We start from the raw sequence: 23,669 nt of genomic DNA on the forward strand, positions 1-23,669 counted from the left end.
TGGCCTCTCGGAGTTGTTTTGTGCGTGATTTTCTATCACACATACTAGGGTTGCAGCAATATTTTGTCGTCGACATGTAAAATGATGAATCTGGTGAAATATTCGTGAACCTTTAGGCTGACTTAAACATAACATAGAACATAACCGGCCTGTTAACGGTTTGTCTAATCGGTCGTAAAGTCAACCAAGATCGTTAAGAATGATTTGTGTGTACGTCCCTTGCTGTGTGTAGCGCCATGACCTACAAGATCTCGTTCAGAATTTTGGTTGACGTGTTTTATTGTCCGTCTCTCTCACAAACCCATGACGGGGTGGGATAGAAAGTTACCTTCGTCATCATCTTGGCTGCAGAGTCTATGTCCCTTCATGGCGAGTTAACGGATGCCGTGCAGGTTAGTCATTAGCCGGCGACGGATTGTCTTGTTATCTTGTATGTTGGCGGTAGACAGCGTCTTCCTGATATCCTTGGCCTGTCAAGGGGAATGTCACGTGCCTTTCAAACCATTCCTCATGGTATTTGGTATTTGAATCTCCGTCTCGGCATTAACTGTTGCTGATGTCCGCAGTTGGGCCCCCCGTTCTCCTTAGTGTTCCTGACGCTGTTTTAAACATATTTTTTTCAATATAAACAAGAAAACAATCACTAAACATAACCATAGGAAATTTAATATAGAAACATTTCCATGTTGAAGTTTATCTCATATATAATTTTAAATAATTAAAATTCTGACAGTGATTTAAAAAAAATGCTTAAAGCTTATCCGATATGTATCTCTTCTGTTCCCGATGTTGGCACCCCCATGGCTATTCTGCAAATGAAACAGAAGGCTTGGTCTATGGCCTGGAAATAAACAAGTCTCTATTAGATGAACATGTGAACTATTAATCTATTTTATTACTCTAGCAAATGCTATGGTTTTGAACAAATTTATGTGGATTTTACTTTTATATTTTGAAACGCCCCGACATAAATACATGTTAGTATTGCTGTAGCAGCGGTGTTAACTGTGAGTCGACTGTTGTCGTTCTTCCGATGTACAGGAAATCGCCAAAGCTGAAAGAGCCTTTTACAACAATGATTGCACATGGATGTAAAGGAACGTGCTGGGTTACTGATTTCATTTAGTTAAATTACAGACGAGGGCCATTCCAGAATATCGTGACAGCCGAGGTTTAAAAAAAGGGGAATTGGAAGACATTTTCGGACAACAATTTAATGACGACGTCAAAATCGCCAAATAATTTGAATCTGAAAATGTTTTTCAAGAAACGTGGAGTTTCTTTAAATGGCGCTGAACAACACTTTTTAATGTTGCATGTTATCTTTTTAAATACGCATCATCCTAATATTTATTAAACTCCTTGTTTACAAAAGATAGGTATTATATTTTTATGTGGTATTCTTTTGAAGCGTTTGAAGATTAATTTTCATTTATCATGATATCACAAGGATAACAACCTGTAAGTAAAAATACTCAATACTTATGCTCATGCCTCTGTAAACAGCTATTTTTAATCCTCGCGTATCATTTACTTATAATTTTCCTCAGAATCTAATAACCACATTTCATTTTTCACTGCGCTGTGTTATCGCCCGAAATCATTATTTTTGACATTTTCCTTTTCCGTTATTGCTTCTCCCAATGCCCTCGTTCTAGAAAATTCATTTTGAATTTGTTATGCAAAATGTTTGGTGTAATTAAGCAGGCATTAATACGATTAACGTCTCAGTAGTTAGTTCCTAAAAATATCAACTATACACCAGAATTAAAATACTTTGTACCGGAAACACTTGGCGTGCGCCCGTTCACTACAATTTACAAGATACAAACACGGACCTATATAGGTCCGTGATACAAAAATCTTTATTTAAAGTGGGGTGTATATATAATAACAAAAATAGCTCACTGAGCTGTCCGACATAAAAAAGCAAACCTACATATCATAACAATACCTAGAAATACAAGAGTTACAATTGGTTTATTGGCGAATCGGCATGTTCGCTTTGGCCATTTACAAACAATCTACTTATGGCAAAGACACATTAGTATAATGATAAAGCAATTATGTGATGACATAGCATATGTATTTAAAAAAAGCAATATTCTATTAAAGTGAAACTCTTATTCAGAATTAATTCATACACATGTATATCAAAAACAAAATTTGAGTGAGAAACCTTTAACTACTTAATAAATAATGCATTTATGGAAACTATTAATTAATGATAACAAGATTGCAACCGTGTATTTAAAGGGGCGGTCTCACGTATGATAAAATAGCGAAATAAAAAGAAAATTGCACCGATGTGTACAATGCATTGAAACTTACTAACTGAAGTACCACATAGTTTACAATTTATTCAAGTTTAGCAGTTATTTCGTATTTTTCTCTTAAAAAAGATTACTAGGTATGTCTACCAGGTAGAATTTATTCCTTATGCGTGATTGGCTAGTCGGTGTTATCACGTGATATTACCGCGGTAGGTGTATAGCTTAATTATGTCACCCGATTAGAATAATCCTTTGTAGCTCATTGAGGACTGCAATTTTGGCGACACGGGTTCGAACCCGGTCTCCGACACAATTTTTTTTTACAATTGGGTACTTTTTTACAATTATGATATCAAAGCGTATCACATTTTATTAGATAATTGTCCTGAGATTCGTTACAGAAAAAAAACTTGTTTTGGTGCCAATCTGTGACACAGTCCCTTTAATATCTGAAAACGCAAAAATATTAAATGATTGGTGAGTGCTTTTTTTACATTTATTCGTCTCTGTGATCCTTTTCGGCATATTGAAACAATTGTATTAATAGTGGTAAATATTATTTTGGAGTATGAGTGCATCTTTAATATATACGCAAATCATATGATAACCAATAGAAGCAGCTAAACTTCTAACGTTTCTTGTCTTAATTTCAAAGCACTATAATTATATAAAAAAATAAAGAGGCCAAAAAGAAACCACACGGATGTCCGAACCTGAAAACTAGAAGCTGTTGCGCAATGCTTCACTTTAATTCTCGAAGTCTCTAATAGTTCAGAACCCGCCCTAAACAGTACAAAATTATACTTTAAAGCTTTCCTATATATTAACGTGATGTTCCCCAATCGGCGTCGAGACACGAACTTGCCATTTCTATGCCTTTCGCTGCTTATATAACCTAGCATCACGTGTTCAAAACGGAATGATACATTTTAACAAACCCTATGGGTGAAACCATTATATATTATACTTACATTACAGACTAGTGATGTCAAGTTCACTAATCTTTAGAAAAAGTAGAAACCAAGAATATAACTTCTTTCGTATCAATCTTATACTAAACCATGACTTTAATATTAAATACACAAAAAATCCTGAAGAAGTAATAAGAAAACAGCGAAACTCTTAAAAAATAAATACTTTATCAATGTCACTAAAACAGGAATGTTTATTTTGTGGGCTCCGGACTACATGATTCCAAGAACATTACACAAGCAAGTAGAAAAAAAATAATGATATTCAGACTTCACAGTGTCATGTAAACAAAGCTTACATTTTCTGTCTTCTCTGTTAATATCAATATATCGACCAGTCTCTATTTCCAATGAATGAGATGATAGTCTAACTCTTGATGATTCTTTTCTGTGTTAATCATCACTGAATTAGTGACCTGGAAATAAAAGCATATAGTTTTAAAAGGTTACACATGGGAAAAGTTATCAACAAAAACAGTTTATAATAATCATCAGTAATATACCAAGACTTGGTCGCTCCTATGATTGGGTCAATCAGTACTTAAAGGCTACTAGCAACATCTCTGCCAGGCCACTCTCCAGACAATATCAGCACATTTTTATGCAAGTTGAAATATATTATTTGCACATTACGGGAGGGAGCCGTTCAGGTGCAGGTAAGCCTTTTAAATTCTAGCCGGGTAGTTGAGAGCACCTTATTTCCTTGTTTAGGCTTTTCCACATCTGAGTGGCCTCAAAGCAGAAAGAGTTCTTTTCATATTTAGGTGTTCTTACTGATGGCGCATTTTTCATATCTGACATTAAAATTTCATGTCTTAAAGCTTCAAGGTTTGGAACATTTTCTGGTGAGATACTGTAGATACATTTGTTAGTTTCAATAGCGATGGCGATGCATCTTACTCTTCTCAATCTCTATATAAAGAAGATTTCCATAAGTTGAGGTGTAATCATTGAAAACAATTTTTAAAGTTCTGTATTGAAACTTTTTGAAATTTCTTCTGTGTTTATCTTGCTAAAAAGGTGCCAAACAACAGGACAGTAGTTGAAATTGAATCTGAAAAAATATTTAAAGAACTTAAACTGCCTAAAAGTTTCGGAAAAAACGTTCACACTTGTTCCCAATTAATAACTGAATATGGTGCAACAAAATAAATGTGTCATTGATTTTTGGACAACCCTCGTACCGATCCACATATATGTGAATTTTGTATGCCTGGTTAGCTCATCTTTTTAAATGTCAATGGGTTTTGTGCAGTAACAAAAATAAAGAAATACCCAAAATATGTTTTTTAAATATGTTTGACTTTTAGAAATTGCAAAAGTGGTACTATTACGTCCGATTTCAGAAGAAATGAAGAGCAAATTTACACCCTGTATTACAATGTATATCCGGTGTAGTTTGGGTAATTTGTTTGCATAAATTATTAATAATACAAAATTATATGGTGTCACTGTATTAACATTTACCATTAAGGTTCCAGAACTAGCGTTGTTTGTGGGTCGGATTCCTTAAAAACTTTTTTTTAAAATCCCTCTCAATTAAATACTAGTTCTACGATAGATATATACAGCAAAATACGCCATAGGGGCTAAATTACTGGACAGTTAAATGTATATACTAATTGTATTTTTAAGGGCACTGTATATTACCTGGTATTTCAGGTGCGCTTAAGGGCTCAAACAACTTGCCAGTTTTAAACGTACATAAGAACTGTACTAATTTAAGGGCACTGTTTGCAGCTTCAATACTGCCTTAGTAACAATACACACTCATGCATTAAGCAATTGGTGGTGTCAGTCTTAAAATTGTCTTACCTTAATCTAGGACCAATATTTATCTTTTTCCCAACCCGTTAATGCATGTAGTTCATAATGATATGTGTGGTAAGACTATAGATTAAAACTTATAATTCTATAATGCATCACACTTTGTTTCGGTCATATAGGTCGATACATTATAATACATTAACTGCACAGCATCAATCGATTAGACATGTCAAATTAAATAATTATAGATAAAACGACCTTTATTATTATAGTATTTTTACTGATTTCAAGAGTGTATATTTATTTATACCAGGTACTGTATATATTAATTCATTTATAAAACATAATTTAATAGTTATAAAAATATAAACGAGTCATTATGTAAATGACAATCAGACTTTAAAAAAACCCCTCCCAATTAAATACGAGTTTTATGATAGATATATACAGCAACATACGCCATAATTAAAGCCGACCAATATCTGTCCTTTTTCGCGGCACTGGGTACGCTGTAACGACGGGAAATAGCTAGCCAATATGGACGACACCAGCATGGAAAAAGAGATAAACACATCAGCACATGCAGATTTTGACGAGCTTGGTCTTGATGAATGGCTCGTTAATCAATGTAAACAAATGGGATTATCAAAACCTACAGAGATTCAGCAGAATTGTGTTCCACACATTTTGAAAGGTATTATAGTCACTTTATCATACTATTTCGCGATGGTGTAAAAATGTCAAACTTTCATCAGGTTCAGGAACATCCTAAATTTCGGTATTATACTTATTTATAATATATGCAGCGTTTCCGTCAGGATTTAACGAAGGCTTGATGAGCATGACTAATGGGGTGGGTATGGGAGGGTGATTTTTTGATAATTGTTGTGCACATCGTGTGATTTCCTGCATTCTTAGCTAAACCATGGACCTATAAACCATGGATTGGCAACTCTCATCTGTGTTAATGCAATAATCTCAAACTCATGCGTGCAGCGGGATTTCATTCCGAGATCTTACCGTGTGGTCATTTCGAGACGCCCAAATCGGCCGAATATATATATGTAGGAAAACATTAATTAAAATTGACTCAAATGCATGGTACATTCATTTGAGTTGATAATAGTCTAATTGAATCTGATTAAAATCACAGTAATTAATTATAATTAAATCTATAACGAACACGGTATTATTAGCAGAGTTGGCGGAAATAACCGAAGATTGCCGTTAATCACCGATCAGAGATTCGGCGGAATTTTTCGATATTTGCCGAGCGCGCGCTAAGGATTGTGGGTAAATTATTATGTCTTATTGTTTCACCGATATGGGGCAGTTGCCAATCCATGGTTTATAGGTCCGTGGCTAAACTAATCTGTTATATAGGCCAACTATAAAATTGTTTTTTATTAGAATTGTTTTGTATTCTTCAAAGTGTTTTAACCCTTTCCGCATGATTGTGCCAAATTGCCCCTTTATCTATTCCCGCATGATTGTTCCAAATTGTCCCTTTATCGATTACCGCATGATTGTTCCAAAATGTCCCTCTATCGATTCCCGCATGATTGTTCCAAAATGTGCCATGCTTATTTACGGTCATTTATTAACATATCTGTTGCTTATTTTTTCGCAACAAATGCATTTTTGTGTAATATAAACATCGATAATTATATAAATAATTAAAAAAGATGATGTTACTATTCAAGATTTTCGGAAAATCGTGACTAAAAGAGACAGGGGTCAAACACGCCTTAAAAGTTTACAGCGCATGCTTGACGCGTGCTTGTCTCGTTTTTTTAAATGGAAAATCCCCATACACGTCACTAGCTATTTAAAACTACCAATAATTAATATCAAAAATAAATATATCCTATTGATCACGCGCTAATGACGTCACCTGCATGGTTTAGAAATGTGTCAAAATGGCTGATTTACGATGTAGTAAACAAGAGTCTGGCTTGAATAAACACATGTCATTTGTCACTTCTGTTTCCAAAAATGGAATGTTAATCCGGTAATAAAAATGTCCCCTTACGTCTGTTAATCAAAGTTAGTATTTTGTTGTGAACACTCGGATAATAATAAAATTATATGTGATATGACCCAGTTTGACAGCTGTTAAAACACGTGTTCTCTCGACTCGATAAGTACACAAGAATGTTGTCGTAATTGTCCATGCATTTCAGAACTTCATTTATTGCCTTGTGTTGACAGATTTTAATTATAATATTATTACGGAATCACTAAATTTAATTTAAATAGCCATTCTGACTATTAAAAATTCGAGTTGTTCGGCTTGTTGAGGGAAATATCTAGTACGTTCCCAAAGTTTTTAAAACAGTGCCAGTAGCAGACCCAGCCTTTTATTTTGATATTTACAATTATTTTATTCAATTCATTTCAAAACAACGGACATGCCAATTTTATTTATGAGAACAATGAATCTGAAATAACATTTGTTGTTTGCCCAATTAAATTGTGTTTATTTTTTAACAATGCATGATTTCTGTGATTTGAATATTTGTTTACAGTATTGTCAAAACATTTTTAGATTAAACTATGATCACTAGATTCGAAATTCAATACACTACAAATACTATATTCATTATTTGAATTTCTAACATTATTTTAATCAAAAGAAATACTACAAAATATTAACGTTGTTATGCATAGGTGTCAATGGAAATATACAGTACACTCCACGCGGAACTACCACTTTCCTCGGTGACTCGGAGGCGTTTTTAATTTATCGCGAATTTCCGCCGAGTACGCAACCTTTTTCCTCGCTAAATTTCGCCGAGTTGCACCCAGTTAATCGTTTTCTATGGAGGGTTTTATTGCCGGTAGCGCCGGTGATCGTATCGATTTATTGACCTAATCGCGGAACTCGGCGTTTTGTGCATAGCTACTACAGTACATTGCTTCTGTTAAAACAGTATTAAATAATTAGATAATTAATTTTTCAAAGTACAGTAAGTTTCTTTTTAAAAACAATTATTGTAAATTTTCATCAGCATCGTCAAACAACTGTTGTTTTTCACATTATGTAATTAAAAGATATACCTTAGCGTGCGTTTGTTATTGTCATCTTTCTCATACTATATTAAGGTGTTGAGAACTTTGTAAGTGTGAATATTTTTCGGTCATTATTTCTTAATTTGCATTTTACCACTTATTAATTTATCCGTAGTTATCAATGGTTCTAAACTTATTTATTACGCATATAAGTGTAAATCCTTCATCAAGTTAATTAAAATCCCATTAAACACCATTTTATACATGCATTGAAATGAATAACACATTCTATCGGCTTCAGATCAAACAGTCACACTGTGTGACGTCACATAACTCACAGTTTTACCCACGAGGATCTCATGGAGAGCATGTATATTGTTATGCAGGATTAATGTGTCTGAGACAATCGAAAACACCACTCAGACTCTGAGTGGTGTTTTCGAATGTAACTTAAGTTTTGCATTTTCAACTTTAATTCATCACATTAATTAGTTACCTATATCATTGAATGTGTTGACTTTTATTGAGGATTCAATAAGTATAACTGTACATAATTGCTTCTTACAGTCTATAAGTGTGGTACAAGTTTTATTATTGGCAGATCGTTTTACAAAAATGTCATGTCTTTGTTTTCTTAATCCCTTGATTGCCTTTGTTGTTTATTTAATCCTACAATAAATATTTCACACTTCCTCTTTCTACATGCAATACATCGTTTAGGATAGGTATTTACTAATGAACTTGTCAACAGTGGTGTATACGGTTAGGTAGATAGATAGATAATCTTCGTCTTTGAAACTTGGTAAGTGTGAAAGTTACGATTGATGTTCTTTGGATGTCCGAAAATTAGCTATTTTTATAAATAATTACGGGTGTAGCAAAAAATATCAAATAAATTAAACAAAATTAGCTACAGTGGGAGATTCTTATCGGTTTTCCTCCGAGTTTCGCGGTGGTTTTTAATTATACGGTCCACTGATCAGCCTCGGTGGGTGAACGAGTAAAAACGCCGAGGAAAGAGGATTATGATCAATTGGATGTCGTGTCCGCGATGACCAAAATCCGCGGAGGAAAACGGAAAGTGGTAGTTCCGTGTGGAGTGTACTGTAGTATAATATGAAATCAATTGAAACATCTTTAATTTTTCACAGGAGTTGTGTTTCTCTATAAATATTCAACCAAATAATTGAGACAACAGTATAAAAATTATACCACTGGGTTGGAAATTCATTTACCAACAAGCTTTATATTGAACTATAATTGATTAAACCAAAACAAATACTAGAAAAATAAGTTAGAAATTCATAGGGGGCAATTTTTCAATATTCTCCAATAATCTCCTATGCAGTAGGGGTACTTATAGGGGCTTATTATCTATTGGCTACTGGTTATCAATGTTCTGATAAGCCATGCAGTGGCAGGTCTAATATGGCTGATTTGACATGAGGGAAAGGGTTAACTAAACAATTTCACATGGTAGTGAGTAGTATTGTTTTTATTGACACCGGAGATCTACTGTACCCAGTGAAATGTGTAAAATGCGGTCTCCCTGGAGTCTGCTGTCCTTGTACATATAATGCACCAGTCAATTGTAACCACGGCCCCCCCAGGTCCGGGGAATAGCGGAGACTTTGACTTTCAGTCCAGCCAACCCCGGCTGAAATCCCCTACCTGTGGGGACGAACAGATGGTAAAATCCCCGCCAAATGCCCCCGCACCCCAGGGACCCTAGGTAAGACCCATTCCCTGCTATATTTAAAGCGAATACAAAACCACCGCATTCACCCGGCACTGCGGGGCCACCTGAAAGGTAAAAACACAGCCCATTTCCCTGGCCATCCCTGAGATCCCCGGACCTGGGGGGGGGGGGGGCTGTGGTTACAATTGACTGGTGCATAAAGCTCAGTCAATGCGAATGTCCGTCGGCCAGTCGGTCATGTCCGGTAATTTTCGGTGATGACCGGCTGAAATTTCTGTTTTTGTTGGACACAATGTCCGACGAAAATATTTCCAGTGAAAAGAAATCAAAATCGGACATTTATTGTCAGGAAATTTTATAAGTCCTGATGAGAAAAGCCACTTTTATTTCAGTGAGGTTTGAATTTTACCTATTTTTATGCCCCCACAAAGTGGCGGCATATAGGGTTGCCCTTGTCCGTACGTACGTACGTACGTACGTACGTCCCGAAGATTGTTTCCGATCTAATTCTTGAAAACCGTTTGTCCAATCCTCACCAAACTTTAAACACATGTTTGTGACCATAATATCTTGATCAAGTTCGATAGTCATGGAAATCGCTTTAGTCATTTAGGAGTTACGGCCCTTTTTTGCCAAAAATTCCCGAAGATTGTTTCCGATCTAATTCTTGAAAACCGTTTGTCCAATCCTCACCAAACTTTAAACACATGTTTGTGACCATAATATCTTAATCAAGTTCGATAGTCATGGAAATCGCTTTAGTCATTTAGGAGTTACGGCCCTTTTTTGCCAAAAATACTTCAAAAATATATGTTTCCAATCTAATTCTTGAAAAGTATGTGTCCAATCCTCACCAAACTTTACATACATGATTGTGACCATAATATCTTGATCAAGTTCGATAGCCATGGAAATCGCTTTTGTCATTTAGGAGTTACGGCCCTTTATTTGCAAAAAAAGACTTGAAAAATACGTCCCGAAGATTGTTTCCGATCTAATTCTTGAAAACTGTTTGTCCAATCCTCACCAAACTTTTAACACATGTTTGTGACCATAATATCTTGATCAAGTTCGATAGCCATGGAAATCGCTTTAATCATTTAGGAGTTAGGGCCCTCAGATTATCCTGAATAATCATTATGGCTTATTTTCTGTGACAAAAAATCGAAGTGGGGGCATCCGTGTCCTATGGACACATTTCTAGTTATTCACTCTGACACATGTTTACGTTTGCAATAAAGCTAGCTCTGTTTACGCTCACATTCGGTTACGACTAACTCAGCATGACAGCGAGAGTGTCGCTGTATTTCATTGGTTCATGGACATTTTCTTAGCCAATCGTTATTTTTATTGCATATATGCGTTCCGCTCTGTTTGTCCTTGTCATAAACACCGAGGTCACGTCAATCAAAGTCAAAGGTTGTATTTTTCGACCTATTATAAGTCAATTTATAGTGTGTTTGTTTTGATTTGTATTAATAAACAAGTATTTTTTGTCATTAGCTTGTGTTATTTATTAAATTAAAAGGATCTTAATAGAAACAATCACGTTTTAGACCCAAGTGACAACTTCTCCAGACAAACTTTTTGACAGTTCTGAATAATAATATTTTAGTATTTTCTCAAACTACGATTGCAATTAACCATTTCAGATTATTTTTTTAAAATATTCTAAAGATGCTCAGCCAGGGCGTAAATTGCAAATTTCATCTGCAGAGCAAAAGAAAAGACCCCCTGTAGACAGAAAGTTTGTTTCATCTTGGAAAGAAGGCAGGCCATGGCTTATCTTCAATGATGAAAAGAAAGTCATGACCTGCTCATCATGTATTGAATTTTATGGAGAGAATGCACCATGTAACCCAAATTTAAAAGGGCAAAATAAATTCCTTGTGGGCTACAATAACATGAGGGTTAGTGCTTTGGTGGACCATGAGAAGTGCAAGGCGCACCAGGATGCCTGTAGTAAGTTTGCAGCCAAGGCAGCTTCTCTGGTCGAAGTTAGCCAGTCAAAGGCTGGCAAGGCTTTAACCTTACTGAAGGCGTCTCAAAGAGCCAAGCTGGCATTATTATTCAGAAATGTTCATGCTATCGTGAAAAACAACAGGCCCCTCAAAGATTGTGTATGGTTGTATGACCTCGATGCAAAGAAAGGTTTAATGGAAGGTGAAACTTATCACTCCCAGAAGTCTGCTCTGCCTTTTCTCTCTTCCATTTCAAATGTTGAGCGTCAGAAGATAGTAGAGATGGTGAAACAAGCCCCCATCTTCTCATTCCTGATGGATGGAAGAAGAAGAAGAAGAAGGAAAAGAGGAAGAAACAGATCTGTTGGAGGATGAAATCAGTGACATGTTTGGGGAAACAGACTCAGAGGATAAGATTACGGACTATCAAAGTGTTGAAGAAAATCTTAGGGACATTGAGTTTCTTTGTTGGGACATTTGAAATTATGTGTATATGAAATAAATGAAATAATTTAGAATAGTCTATTAGTCTTTGTCACTGTAACTGCTATAAGCAATGCATTCAGTATTGTAAGAATTAATTGTATTGGGTAGAAGTTGTCGGACCGGGTAAAAAATGTCGCGATAGGTTAAAAATGTTGCGACAGGTAAAAAGTTGTTGCGACAGGTAAAAATTTGGTCCTTGTCTGTCGCAATGTCCTATGAGCTAGAAAAAGTTTTCGCATTGACTGATTTAGCTGGGATCATGTGAATCATTTCGTCATTCTCAATTAATAATTAAATGCAATCAAGTTATACAAATGTACATCATACACTTATTCATTCAAATAGGAATCAAGTTGGAAAAATACCTCTAGGAATGACGTCACCATTACGCCATATGTACTTCCGTTGTGTGGAAAATTCTCAATAAAAAAAAAATGTTCTTATGATTGATAGATATGTTTTCACATGCTCAATACACTGTAAATCAAAACTATCATTATTCCTGAAACTTTTATACATTTAGTATCTATTCTTGCTTGATTAGAGATTAAAGCATAAACCTATAGTTGAAAGGTCATTTTGGAAGATCTGCCATGGCGGACAGTGCAATTTTTAGAGTTTGTTTTTTCAAGTAGAGTGATTTTTCTTAGGAATAACTTGACACCCCTTTTTTATTGGCTTAAAAGGTAATTTAAAGTTGTACTTTAAGAATATATGTGGTTATCATAGTCTGCATTCGCTCGAAATGCCTTTAAATGTTGTCTAAAAATTATAATTTTACATTGAATTATATAGGGAATAACACTGGTGGTGTGTAACCTCTATATACGATTATATTGCGGTGAAATATTGTGAGCTTCACCTTCAAGCCGTCTGACGTCACCTTCAAAGAGATGCATGTATTTCCTTGAGGAGCATGAGATCACCAGACTCATCAGAGGCATGGGGAATTTGCGTTTAGACATGTTGAAATTCTTAGACTGGGAATGAATTGTTTTTCATGAAGACTTACAATTGAAACTTCAATTTGAATTAGCATTCTTGATTCGGACAATATGTTATTCATGATTTTTTGTACTGTTTTTTGTTGTACTGCTTATTCTTTTGATATTTTGCCAGTCAACGAAAAAAGACTTGGATTATCAAACCCAAATTCTTATACCATTGCTTGGCACCAAATTTGTTAACAAACCCTGCTATATAAAATTCAGAATTCGAGCAAGCCCAGAAGACATTTTACTAGTGCAGGGCTTGCGGGCTTGTGTTAATTTGAATCATTGCTTTGCACATTATAAGATGTGGAAGGTGTTATATATATAAACATTCAACCAAGAGATTTTTGAAATTTTGTTTTTTTAAAACACAGATTATAAATTTTCAGTATTGAGTTCTGTTTATCAACAGAAGTTTATAAGTTCATTAAACCAAGTTGTTCAATTCAAGTTGTGGCATACATGTACCAGAATGGGGAGGGACGCTTTCTGAGGTTTATTCAAGATTACCTTCTTCAAAATTCAGTCTCAGTGTAATCAGTTTATTGTAGAATAAACAGTATTTGAAGCACAGCTGACACCAAAGTGTAACATTTTTAACAAATAATACAAGTGTTTAATTTGTCTAGGTGAAGACTGCATAGGATGTGCCAAGACTGGAAGTGGGAAAACAGCAGCCTTTGCCTTGCCCATCCTACAGAAGTTGTCAGAGGATCCATATGGGATATTTGCGCTCATTCTCACCCCGACTCGAGAACTGGCCTTCCAGATCTGTGAGCAAGTCAGTGTTTTGGGTAAACCTGTCGGAGCGAGAGTGACTGTCATCACAGGGGGACTAGGTATGGTACCTGATTAATCTAAGAATTGCTATTTTCCTGTAACCTCTTTCCATTTTCAATAAAGGATATATATATATATATATATTATGCCAAAAAAAATGTTTTTTCTCTTGTCACACATTTAGCTAGAACAGTAAACTCTGATATAAAGTACTCCTCGGGACCTTTCAGACTAATTGCTTATATCTGCAGTGTGTATAATCAACTAACATTTATAACAAACAAGACTTTTAAGCACACATGGAATGTCCAATTACCAAAACCACATTTCATGGCATTATTTTCTTTTTCAAATAAACTTCATGTTTTTAAATTTTGATATAACAGTATGTCTTTTTCATTTATTTACCTTTGCATGATCTCATTTTTACCTCCTTTGAGAGAGTTTTAAGGAATAGTTACTGCAATATCATTTATTATGTCTCCCCCTCTCTGGGGGAGACATATTGTTTTTGCCCTGTCCGTCAGTCCGGTAGTCCGGTAGTCCGTCAGTCCGTCAGTCCGTCAGTCCGTCCGTACGTCACACTTCGTTTCCGATCGATAACTGGAAAACCGCATGACCTAGGATCACCAAACTTGGTAGGGAGGTTGGTCATGAGGTGTAGAAGATCCCTATTGTTTTTGGGGTCACTAGGTCAAAGGTCAAGGTCGCGGCGACCCCCAATGTAAAAAACATTTCCGCTCAATATCTTGACAATGGTTTGACCTAGGTTCACCAAACTTGGTAGGGAGGTTGGTCATGAGGTGTAGAAGATCCCTATTGTTTTTGGGGTCACTAGGTCAAAGGTCAAGGTCGCGGCGACCCCCAATGTAAAAAACATTTCCGCTCAATATCTTGAGAATGGTTTGACCTAGGTTCACCAAACTTGGTAGGGAGGTTGGTCGTGAGGTGTAGAGGATCCCTATTGTTTTTGGGGTCACTAGGTCAAAGGTCAAGGTCGCGGCGATCCCCAATGTAAAAAACATTTCCGCTCAATATCTTGAGAATGGTTTGACCTAGGTTCACCAAACTTGGTAGGGAGGTTGGTCGTGAGGTGTAGAGGATCCCTATTGTTTTTGGGGTCACTAGGTCAAAGGTCAAGGTCGCGGCGACCCCCAATGTAAAAAACATTTCCGCTCAATATCTTGAGAATGGTTTGACCTAGGTTCACCAAACTTGGTAGGGAGGTTGGTCGTGAGGTGTAGAGGATCCCTATTGTTTTTGGGGTCACTAGGTCAAAGGTCAAGGTCGCGGCGACCCCCAATATAAAAAACATTTCCGCTCAAAATCTTGAGAACGGTTTGACCTAGGTTCACCAAACTTGGTAGGGAGGTTGGTCATGAGGTGTAGAAGATCCCTATTGTTTTTGGGGTCACTAGGTCAAAGGTCAAGGTCGCGGCGACCCCCAATGTAAAAAACATTTCCGCTCAATATCTTGAGAATGGTTTGACCTAGGTTCACCAAACTTGGTAGGGAGGTTGATCATGAGGTTTAGAAAACTCCTATATTTTGGGGGGTCACAAGGTCAAAGGTCAACGTCGCTGTGACCTCTAATGTAAAAAAATATTTCCGTGCAATATCAGGAGAATGCTTTGATCTAGGTTCACCAAACTTTGAAGTGAGGTTGGTCATGATGTCTAGTTGATTTTGCAATCAGTTGGTCAAAGGTCAAGGTCACTGACCTTGAGGTGAAGAACCGGTTTCTGCTCAATAACTCAAGAACGTTTACACCCAGGAACTTCATACTTGGTATGCCAGTTAGTCATGACTAGTTGATGGCCCCTATTGATTTTGGGATCCATCATTGATTATTTCTCACCTACGACCACACAATGGGGGAGACATGCGCTTTTTCAAAAAAGCAATCTCTAGTTTAGTATCAGTATGCATCACATTGCATTTTGCCTTTTGGTAAAAACAACAGCTCGTTTAAAACATTAGCTTCACTGCTCATTTTTCACTTACGTCTAGAAAAAGTCTGGAGTTTAGTTATATCCGGAATAGTTTATATCTGTATTTTATACATTTAATTAAGACACATAATGGAAAACGAGCCAAAGTATTTCTTTGTTGTATTATTCTGGAGGTTTGTTATATCCAGAGTTTACTGTAAATGTCTGTCTTTTTCATAATGGTTGCTGTATATAAAAGCTATACCACTTTGATACTTTTTAGTTTTACAGGTCTCTATCTCTGTGAATTTGTCATTAGTGATGAACACAATACGTTTTTTTTAGACAACAAATTTGACAAAGACAAATCTTGTGCTGGTCTGATCCGTGCTGTAAATGAATTTTTAACAATTAACTTTATTATTTATACGGTATTTGTTATATCTGTTTGCTATGAGAAACTAATGGCAAAATGTAATGCACCGGTCAATTGTAACCATGGCCCCCCAGGTCTGGGGGTATACCGGGGATAGGCGGGGAAATGGGCCGTGTTTTTACCTTTCAGGTGGCCCCGCAGTGGCAGGTGAATGCGATGGTTTTGTCTTCGCGAAAAATATAGCGGGGAATGGACCTAACCTAAGGTCCCTAGGGTGCGGGGGCATTTTGCGGGGATTTTACCATCAGTTCATGCCCGCAGGGCGCGGATTTTAGCTGGAGTTGGCTGGACTGAAAGTCAAAGTCCCTGCTATTCCCCGGACCTGGGGGGGCCGTGGTTACAACTGGCTGGGGCATAATGTAATATAAGTGCCATTGTTAGAAATGTTTTAGTCATACCTAGCAGCCAGTGATTATCTAAAAAGTTGATTAAGTTTATGTATCACCTTCAAAGCATGGCAGAAACATAGTGATATCCGCATCGTTTTTATTTCCGATCTATAACTTAGGTACAATGTATGACATGTTGTAGAGTCTTTACACTTGCTATATATAAACACATTGGTGCTTATAGATGACTAGTTATATGTAAATAACAAACAATACATCAATTTAAACCATTGTGTATATCAGTTTAACAAATGTTTTTTTATGAATACATGTTTATATTTAGACTTAAAGAAATCTGCCTCATTTTTTATAAACCACAAGTCCTTTAGAGGTATTTGTGTACGTCATTACTGCGTTCAGATTTGATACTAACAACGTCATTCAATCACTCACAATTATTCTTTCAATGATTGGCTACTAATAATTCCTGTTAACCGAGATAATACTTTAAGTGTGATAACATTCTTTTGTCAAATTTCCTTTTATCTTTATAAAAATGTCATTATATAACACTTATTTTTTTACTGATGAAATAACAGTAAAATGCACGTAAGTTTATTATGATTGATAGACATTCTAGTGTGTTCAAGTTTAATGAACAAAGTAGGGTTTTTTCCAAGAATTGCTAGCATGCTTCAAAGATTGCTGTCACAAACATGTATTGTCAATAAGTACAACTGACCAACTAATCTCAGTGATGTGGTGAAAAATGCCTTTTTCATTGATAGGCTTAACTAATTATTCTTTAGAGCAGAGTTTCTTTGCAAAAAGATAAATATTTATTAGTTTTATTATAATTATTGAAGTGAAACCCTATAACAAAAAGCCCAAATCAACATATAGGTTAAGTCCTGCATGGGTTTTCTCCGAGGCCTTCTTATAGAAATAGAAATATAGTGTGGGCAGTCCTTATTTTAAGAGTGAAACAAAATTCTCATAAAAAAACATCAGTTTGAGTTTAATAAAAAAATATATCCTTATATCTGCACTAATATCTGATGACCCTGTGTCTAATATTAATATCACAGCCCATCCTCATAGTTTGAATGTTCCTGTCATAGTTTGAATGTTCCTGTCATAGTTTGAATGACATTTTAGAATGAAATAAATAAATGTTACTTGTTTGTATTTTTGGCAGACATCTGTAAATGTGACTTGTTTGTATATGTGGCAGACATATTTAAAAAAAATACTTGTTTTATTGTGTGGCAGACATCTGTAAAAGTGACCTGTTTTATGTGTGGCAGACATCTGTCTATGTGACCTGTTTGTATTTGTGGCAGACATCTGTAAATGTTACTTGTTTGATTGTGTGGCAGGCATCTGTAAATTTGACCTGTTTGAGTGTGTGCCAGACATTTGTAAATGTGACCTGATTGTGTGTGTGCCAGACATTTGTAAATGTGACCTGATTGTGTGTGTGCCAGACATTTGTAAATGTGACCTGATTGTGTGTGTGCCAGACATTTGTAACTGTGACCTGTTTGTATGTGTGGCAGATAATGTTTTTAAATGGAACTTGTCTGTGTGCCAAAATACTGTAAATGTGACCTGTTTGAGTGTGTGCCAGACATTTGTAAATGTGACCTGTTTGAGTGTGTGCCAGACATTTGTAAATGTGACCTGATTGTGTGTGTGCCAGACATTTGTAAATGTGACCTGATTGTGTGTGTGCCAGACATTTGTAAATGTGACCTGTTTGTATGTGTGGCAGGTAATGTTTTTAAATGAAACTTGTCTGTGTGCCAAAATACTGTAAATGAGACATGTTTTTCTGTGTGTCAGACTACTGTTAATATGACTTGTATGCATGTGGGTCTGATAATGTAAAATTAACTTTTAATGCTCTCACAAAAAGGGGGGGAGCATAATAATTTGCCCTTATTTGTCCATGCATGCAAGCTTCCGTTATTTCGTCTGTAAGTATTATGCCAACTTGTATCGCAGAAAACTCCAAAACTATATAACCTTATGTCATGAAAGCTTCAGAGAATGTTAATTGGCCATTTAAAGTTTTGCACCAGGAGTTTCGTTCCCCACTGCACTTTGTAAAACCAGAGTAACAGCTCTTGAATTAGCAAAAAAAATGTTTGTATGTGTTTGTGCCAGATAATGTAAATGTGATTTGTTGCAATGTGTATCAGACATGATGCAGCAGGGCCTGGATCTGCAGGTGAAGCCCCATATTGTCATCTCCACTCCAGGCCGCCTTGCTGACCACCTTGACAGCTGCGATACATTCTCTCTCAAGAAAATCAAGTTCTTGGTGAGAAAACTTTACCTTGTTTTATATATGCAGACTTTCAAGTGGGTCCTCCTTTTTCTCCCTTTTCCTTGAAAACCATACTATAACTACTTTTTGCCTGTTCATAGAACGGGACGTAATATTATAGTTCAACCTGTGGCATACGGGCAGTAGGGTGTGTTGTCAGTGTCCAGTATGTTGTCCAATAAATAGCTTTAGAAGCCTGTGTCCTCATCATCAAATCTGTTGAAAATAAATATAGTCATAATAACTTGGAAAATAACCAGTCATATCTCTTGATTCATTAGAGACTTATTGTCCTTTAATTATATCAATTAGAATTGGTCTTGACTGATCAATTATTTTAGAAGCCTTTGGCTTATTATGCCCCCCTTCGAAGAAGAGGGGTATATTGCTTTGCACATGTCGGTCGGTTGGTCAGTCGGTCTGTCGGTAGACCAAAGCTTGTCCGAGTGATAACTCAACAATTCCTGGACGTATGGTCATCAAACTTGACATGAAGGTTGGGCCTGACCAGTAGATGACCCCTATTGATTTAAGGGCTCATCGGGTCAAAGGTCAAGGTCACAGTTACCTTTAATGGTACAGTCAAACCTGGTTGAACGGTTACCTGCTTTAAATGGCCACCTGCCTTAACGGGCCACTCCAAATTCCCCCCTTACGTTTTTACTATATAATGTACGTGCTTAAGCGGCCAACTGTCTAACGCGGCCACGGCCACTAATTTTTGTCCCCATGAAGCCATATAATCACTGATTAGCGGCCACTAATCCCTTGTCACTGACACTTACGCTTATAAATGTTTCCAATACACAGCTTTAATTGCATATAGAAGTTAACGGAAAAGAACGACGGCCTCGGGTATCTCTCAAAAATGTGTGTGTACATGTAGTTGTGTAAGTGTGTAGACTGATATGTGGTGTGTTTTGTTTATGCCTTGTATCAACATTTATCTAATGTATTTTATTTATAAATTTGAAATAAAGTTATTTTATCTATACAAATGTATTTGTATTCAACCTTCTTCAATAATATTGATACAGATGTTATTGATTGTGGTATGAGGTGGTGGTTAAACCTGGATTAAGTGGCCACCTGTCTTAAGCAGCCACTTTGATCATTTCCCAAGGGTGGCCACTTAATACAGGTTTGACTGTGAAATAATTTAAAAGCTTGTCCGAGTGATAACTCAACAATGCCTAGACCTATGGTCATCAAACTTGATATAGAAGTTCGACCTGACCTGTAGATGGCCCCTATTGTTTTTGGGGGTCATCAGGCCAAAGGTCAAGGTCACAGTGACCTTGAATGGTAAAAGGTTGTCCGAGTGATAACTCGACAATGCCTGCACCCATGGCCCTCAAACTTGACTTGGAGGTTGGGCTTGACCAGTAGCTGACCCCTATTGTTTTGGTGGCTCATTGGGTCAAAGGTCAAGGTCACAGTGACCTTGAATGGTAAAAGGTTGTCAGAGTGATAACTCAACAATGCCTGCACCCATGGCCCTCATAATTGACTTGGAGGTTGGGCCTGACCAGTAGATGACCCCTATTGATTTTAGGGGTCATTGGGCCAAAGGTAAAGGTCACAGTGACCTTGAATGGTAAAAGGTTTTCCGTGTGATAACTCGACAATGCCTGCACCCATGGCCCTCAAACTTGACTTGGAGGTTGGGCCTGACCAGTAGATGACCCCTATTGTTTTTGGGGGTCATTGGGCCAAAGGTCAAGGTCACAGTGACCTTGAATGGTAAAAGGTTGTCCGAGTGATAGCTCGACAATGCCTGCACCCATGGCCATCAAACTTGACTTGGAGGTTGGGCCTGACCAGTAGATGGCCCCTATTGATTTTAGGTGTCATTGAGTGACAACTTAACAATGCCTGCACCAATGGCCCTCAAACTTGACTTGGAGGTTGGGCCTGTCCAGTAGATGGCCCCTATTGATTTTAGGGGTCAAAGGTCAAGGTTACAGTGACCTTGAAAGCAAACTCAACAATTCCTGGACCTATGGTCATTAAACTTGACATGAAGGTTGGGCCTGACCAGTAGATGACCCCTCTTGACTGGGGGTCATCAGGCCAGGGTCAAGGTCACAGTAACCTTTTACACAAACAAGTTAACAAATCTTCTCCCAGTGATATCTCAACAATGCCTGAACCTATTATCATCAAACTTGACATTGAAGTTGGGCCTGACCAGGAGATGACCATTATTGATTTAAGGAGTCATTGGGTCAAAGGTCAAGTTCACAGTGACCTTGAATGCGAAAATGTTTCAAGTGATAATTCGACAATGCCTGCGTCCATGGCCCTCAAATTTAACTTGGAGTTGTGTCTGACCTGTAGATGACCCCTTATGATTTTAGGGGTCATTGGGTCAAAGGTCAAGGTTACAGTGACCTTGAACGAAAAAAGCTTGTCTGTGTGATAACTTGTCAATGCCTGCACCCATGGCCCTCAAACTTGACATTTAGATATTTGGTGACGAGCTGATGGATTTTGAGGTCATAGAGTCAAAGGTCATGGTCATAACACACTCTATCCTCAAACTTTGAATGGTCATAATCTTAAAACTGCCTCAACGGCATCAAATGTCAGGGACAAATCAGCTGTCAGTTCGGTCCATGCATATTTCATTCAATTGTCCATATAATCCTGACAACATGGCGCTCAGGGGGGGGGGCATAATGTTTGACAAACATCTCTTGTTATCACCAATTTTGGTCAAAATGTGTATGGGAATAATATCTTGGTCAAATTTGATAACCAGCCATGTGGCTGGAGTTACTCAAGAGTAATCATCCTTCAATTAATTCAAATAATAACCTAAAATAGGTCTTCTCAGTTCAAGAACTTGAGAAGACTTTGTCCAATCCTCACCATATTTGGTCAGAATGTGTATGGACAAAATATCTCACTTCAGAGTTATGGCCATTGAATTTGACAAAACTGTATGTACATTGTCTTCTCTCTAAATTTGGCTTAATGTAAAGGTACAACAACTTATCACCAAACTTAGTGTTCTGAAAAGATGCCGGGTATATGTTGTGATAGGTAGCCCTCTTGTTGTGAAATAGTTTGGGAATAATATTGCATTATAAAATGTGTTAGAAAATGCCCTCAAAATGCAGGAAATAAGTACTCAATTTCAAATGTTTCGTATGCCAAATATCAGTTAAAATCATTACAAGTAATAATACATGTCAAGTTTATTGAAATTGAATATAATGTTTTTCCCAAGTAATCAAAAATTTCGTAAAAGATAAAAATAATTTAATAAAAAGTAAAATGTGAATTACTATCCCAGGTATTAGATGAGGCTGACCGGCTTATTGAGGACGACTATGGGGAACAACTGGAGGCGATATTCCGAGTGTTACCTAAGAAACGGCAGACCCTACTGTTCAGTGCCACCATGACACAGACTCTCCAACAGCTCCAGGAGGTGGCACTCAACAAACCATTCTTCTGGCAGCAGAACTATGAGTAAGGGGAAACTGATTGGTATTATGTTCTGTTTTTTCTGGTGTTGGATTAAGTTATAAAAAAATTGTGTTCAAATCTTTTGTTGAGACCACATTAGATAATTAAATATTGCCAATAAATAAAATGGATAAAAATTTTATATAGCATGTATTACCCAAAAACAAAATGGATGAATTTTTGGATAGCACAAATTAGAGTTAGATCCCGATATCTGTGGTAGTAAATGTTATATTACATACAAGTTTTATTGTTTCCTTGGCAAATTCACTTTGGGTCGGATTCTGTGATAGATTAACCATGCTTTTTTAAGGTGTGGAATGTAATATGATAATGAATGCTTTTATTACTCACTATTTAACAATAAAATATTTGTAAAGGATGATTTAATATAATAATAATCATTACATAAACACAATTTATGATATATATGGAATACAGAGAGTAAATCAGCCTTTTTATGAAGAGGAAATAATTTATGCGAATTGATTGGCATCTTTATGGCAAATTATATACTTGGTGTCCTATCCATCAGTCCAAGAGTGCAGCTGGTGGGTTGAAATAGGTTGAGGGATGATTTAGGGGATGAAATGAAACTAAATATAACATTTTTATCACATATCTTAGGATTCAGTTATGCATATGAATTATGTAAGAATCCTGCATGATTTATTATTCACTAATTCCTCCAATGACCCTATTTTGTGATCATGTATTCGAAATTAACAGTTCATAAAAATCATTGTATAAAAGAAAAACAAGCTAAATTGTTGTTTTACCATATTTTTCCCAATTAAAACCACGAGGGGACAATCAATTACCAAACATGCAATCAATTGGTGACCTCGTATTAAACTCACGTTTTGACAATACTTGATATGCATTTTATCCCTAACATGTATATGAAACAAGTGTTGTTTTTTTCACCATTTTGGAAATGATGCTCGGGCCTCTGATTTGGAAGAAAGCATCATTTTCACCATCCTCGGCACCCCAGTGTATCATAACCTATATGATATCCTGGGCAAATCAGCTGTAAAAATCTCATACTCATGAATAATTCTTTCCTTTTTGTTATTGGATAATTCATTGGTCGGTAAATGCTTATGAATATTCAAGATTACGAAGTTTTCGAAAGCTAATTTGCCCACGCTGGGGTGCCGAGGATGCATATTGACTTGGAATTCCAGTTATTTCCTAGAAATGAAAAAGAATGCTTTAAG

The 23,669-nt window shown here is 36.5% G+C and overlaps 1 protein-coding gene across 2 annotated transcripts in view; it reads left to right on the top strand.

Annotated features, from left to right (window-relative positions):
* The first annotated feature begins 5,538 nt into the window (after nt 1-5,538).
* The window catches only part of LOC128228027 (probable ATP-dependent RNA helicase DDX49), a 32,433-nt gene continuing 14,302 nt past the window's right edge, over nt 5,539-23,669 (top strand). Inside the window, exons 1-4 of one of the 2 annotated variants that reach the window (XM_052939053.1) lie at nt 5,539-5,705; nt 13,791-14,000; nt 18,842-18,963; nt 22,271-22,449. In XM_052939053.1, coding sequence (XP_052795013.1) covers nt 5,549-5,705; nt 13,791-14,000; nt 18,842-18,963; nt 22,271-22,449 — 668 coding nt within the window. In that variant the 5' untranslated portion in view covers nt 5,539-5,548. The remainder of the gene's footprint in view (nt 5,706-13,790; nt 14,001-18,841; nt 18,964-22,270; nt 22,450-23,669) is intronic. The other variant, XM_052939054.1, reaches the window with a different exon arrangement.

Source organism: Mya arenaria, chromosome 3 (genome assembly GCF_026914265.1).
Source record: "Mya arenaria isolate MELC-2E11 chromosome 3, ASM2691426v1".
Taxonomy (NCBI): domain Eukaryota; kingdom Metazoa; phylum Mollusca; class Bivalvia; order Myida; family Myidae; genus Mya; species Mya arenaria.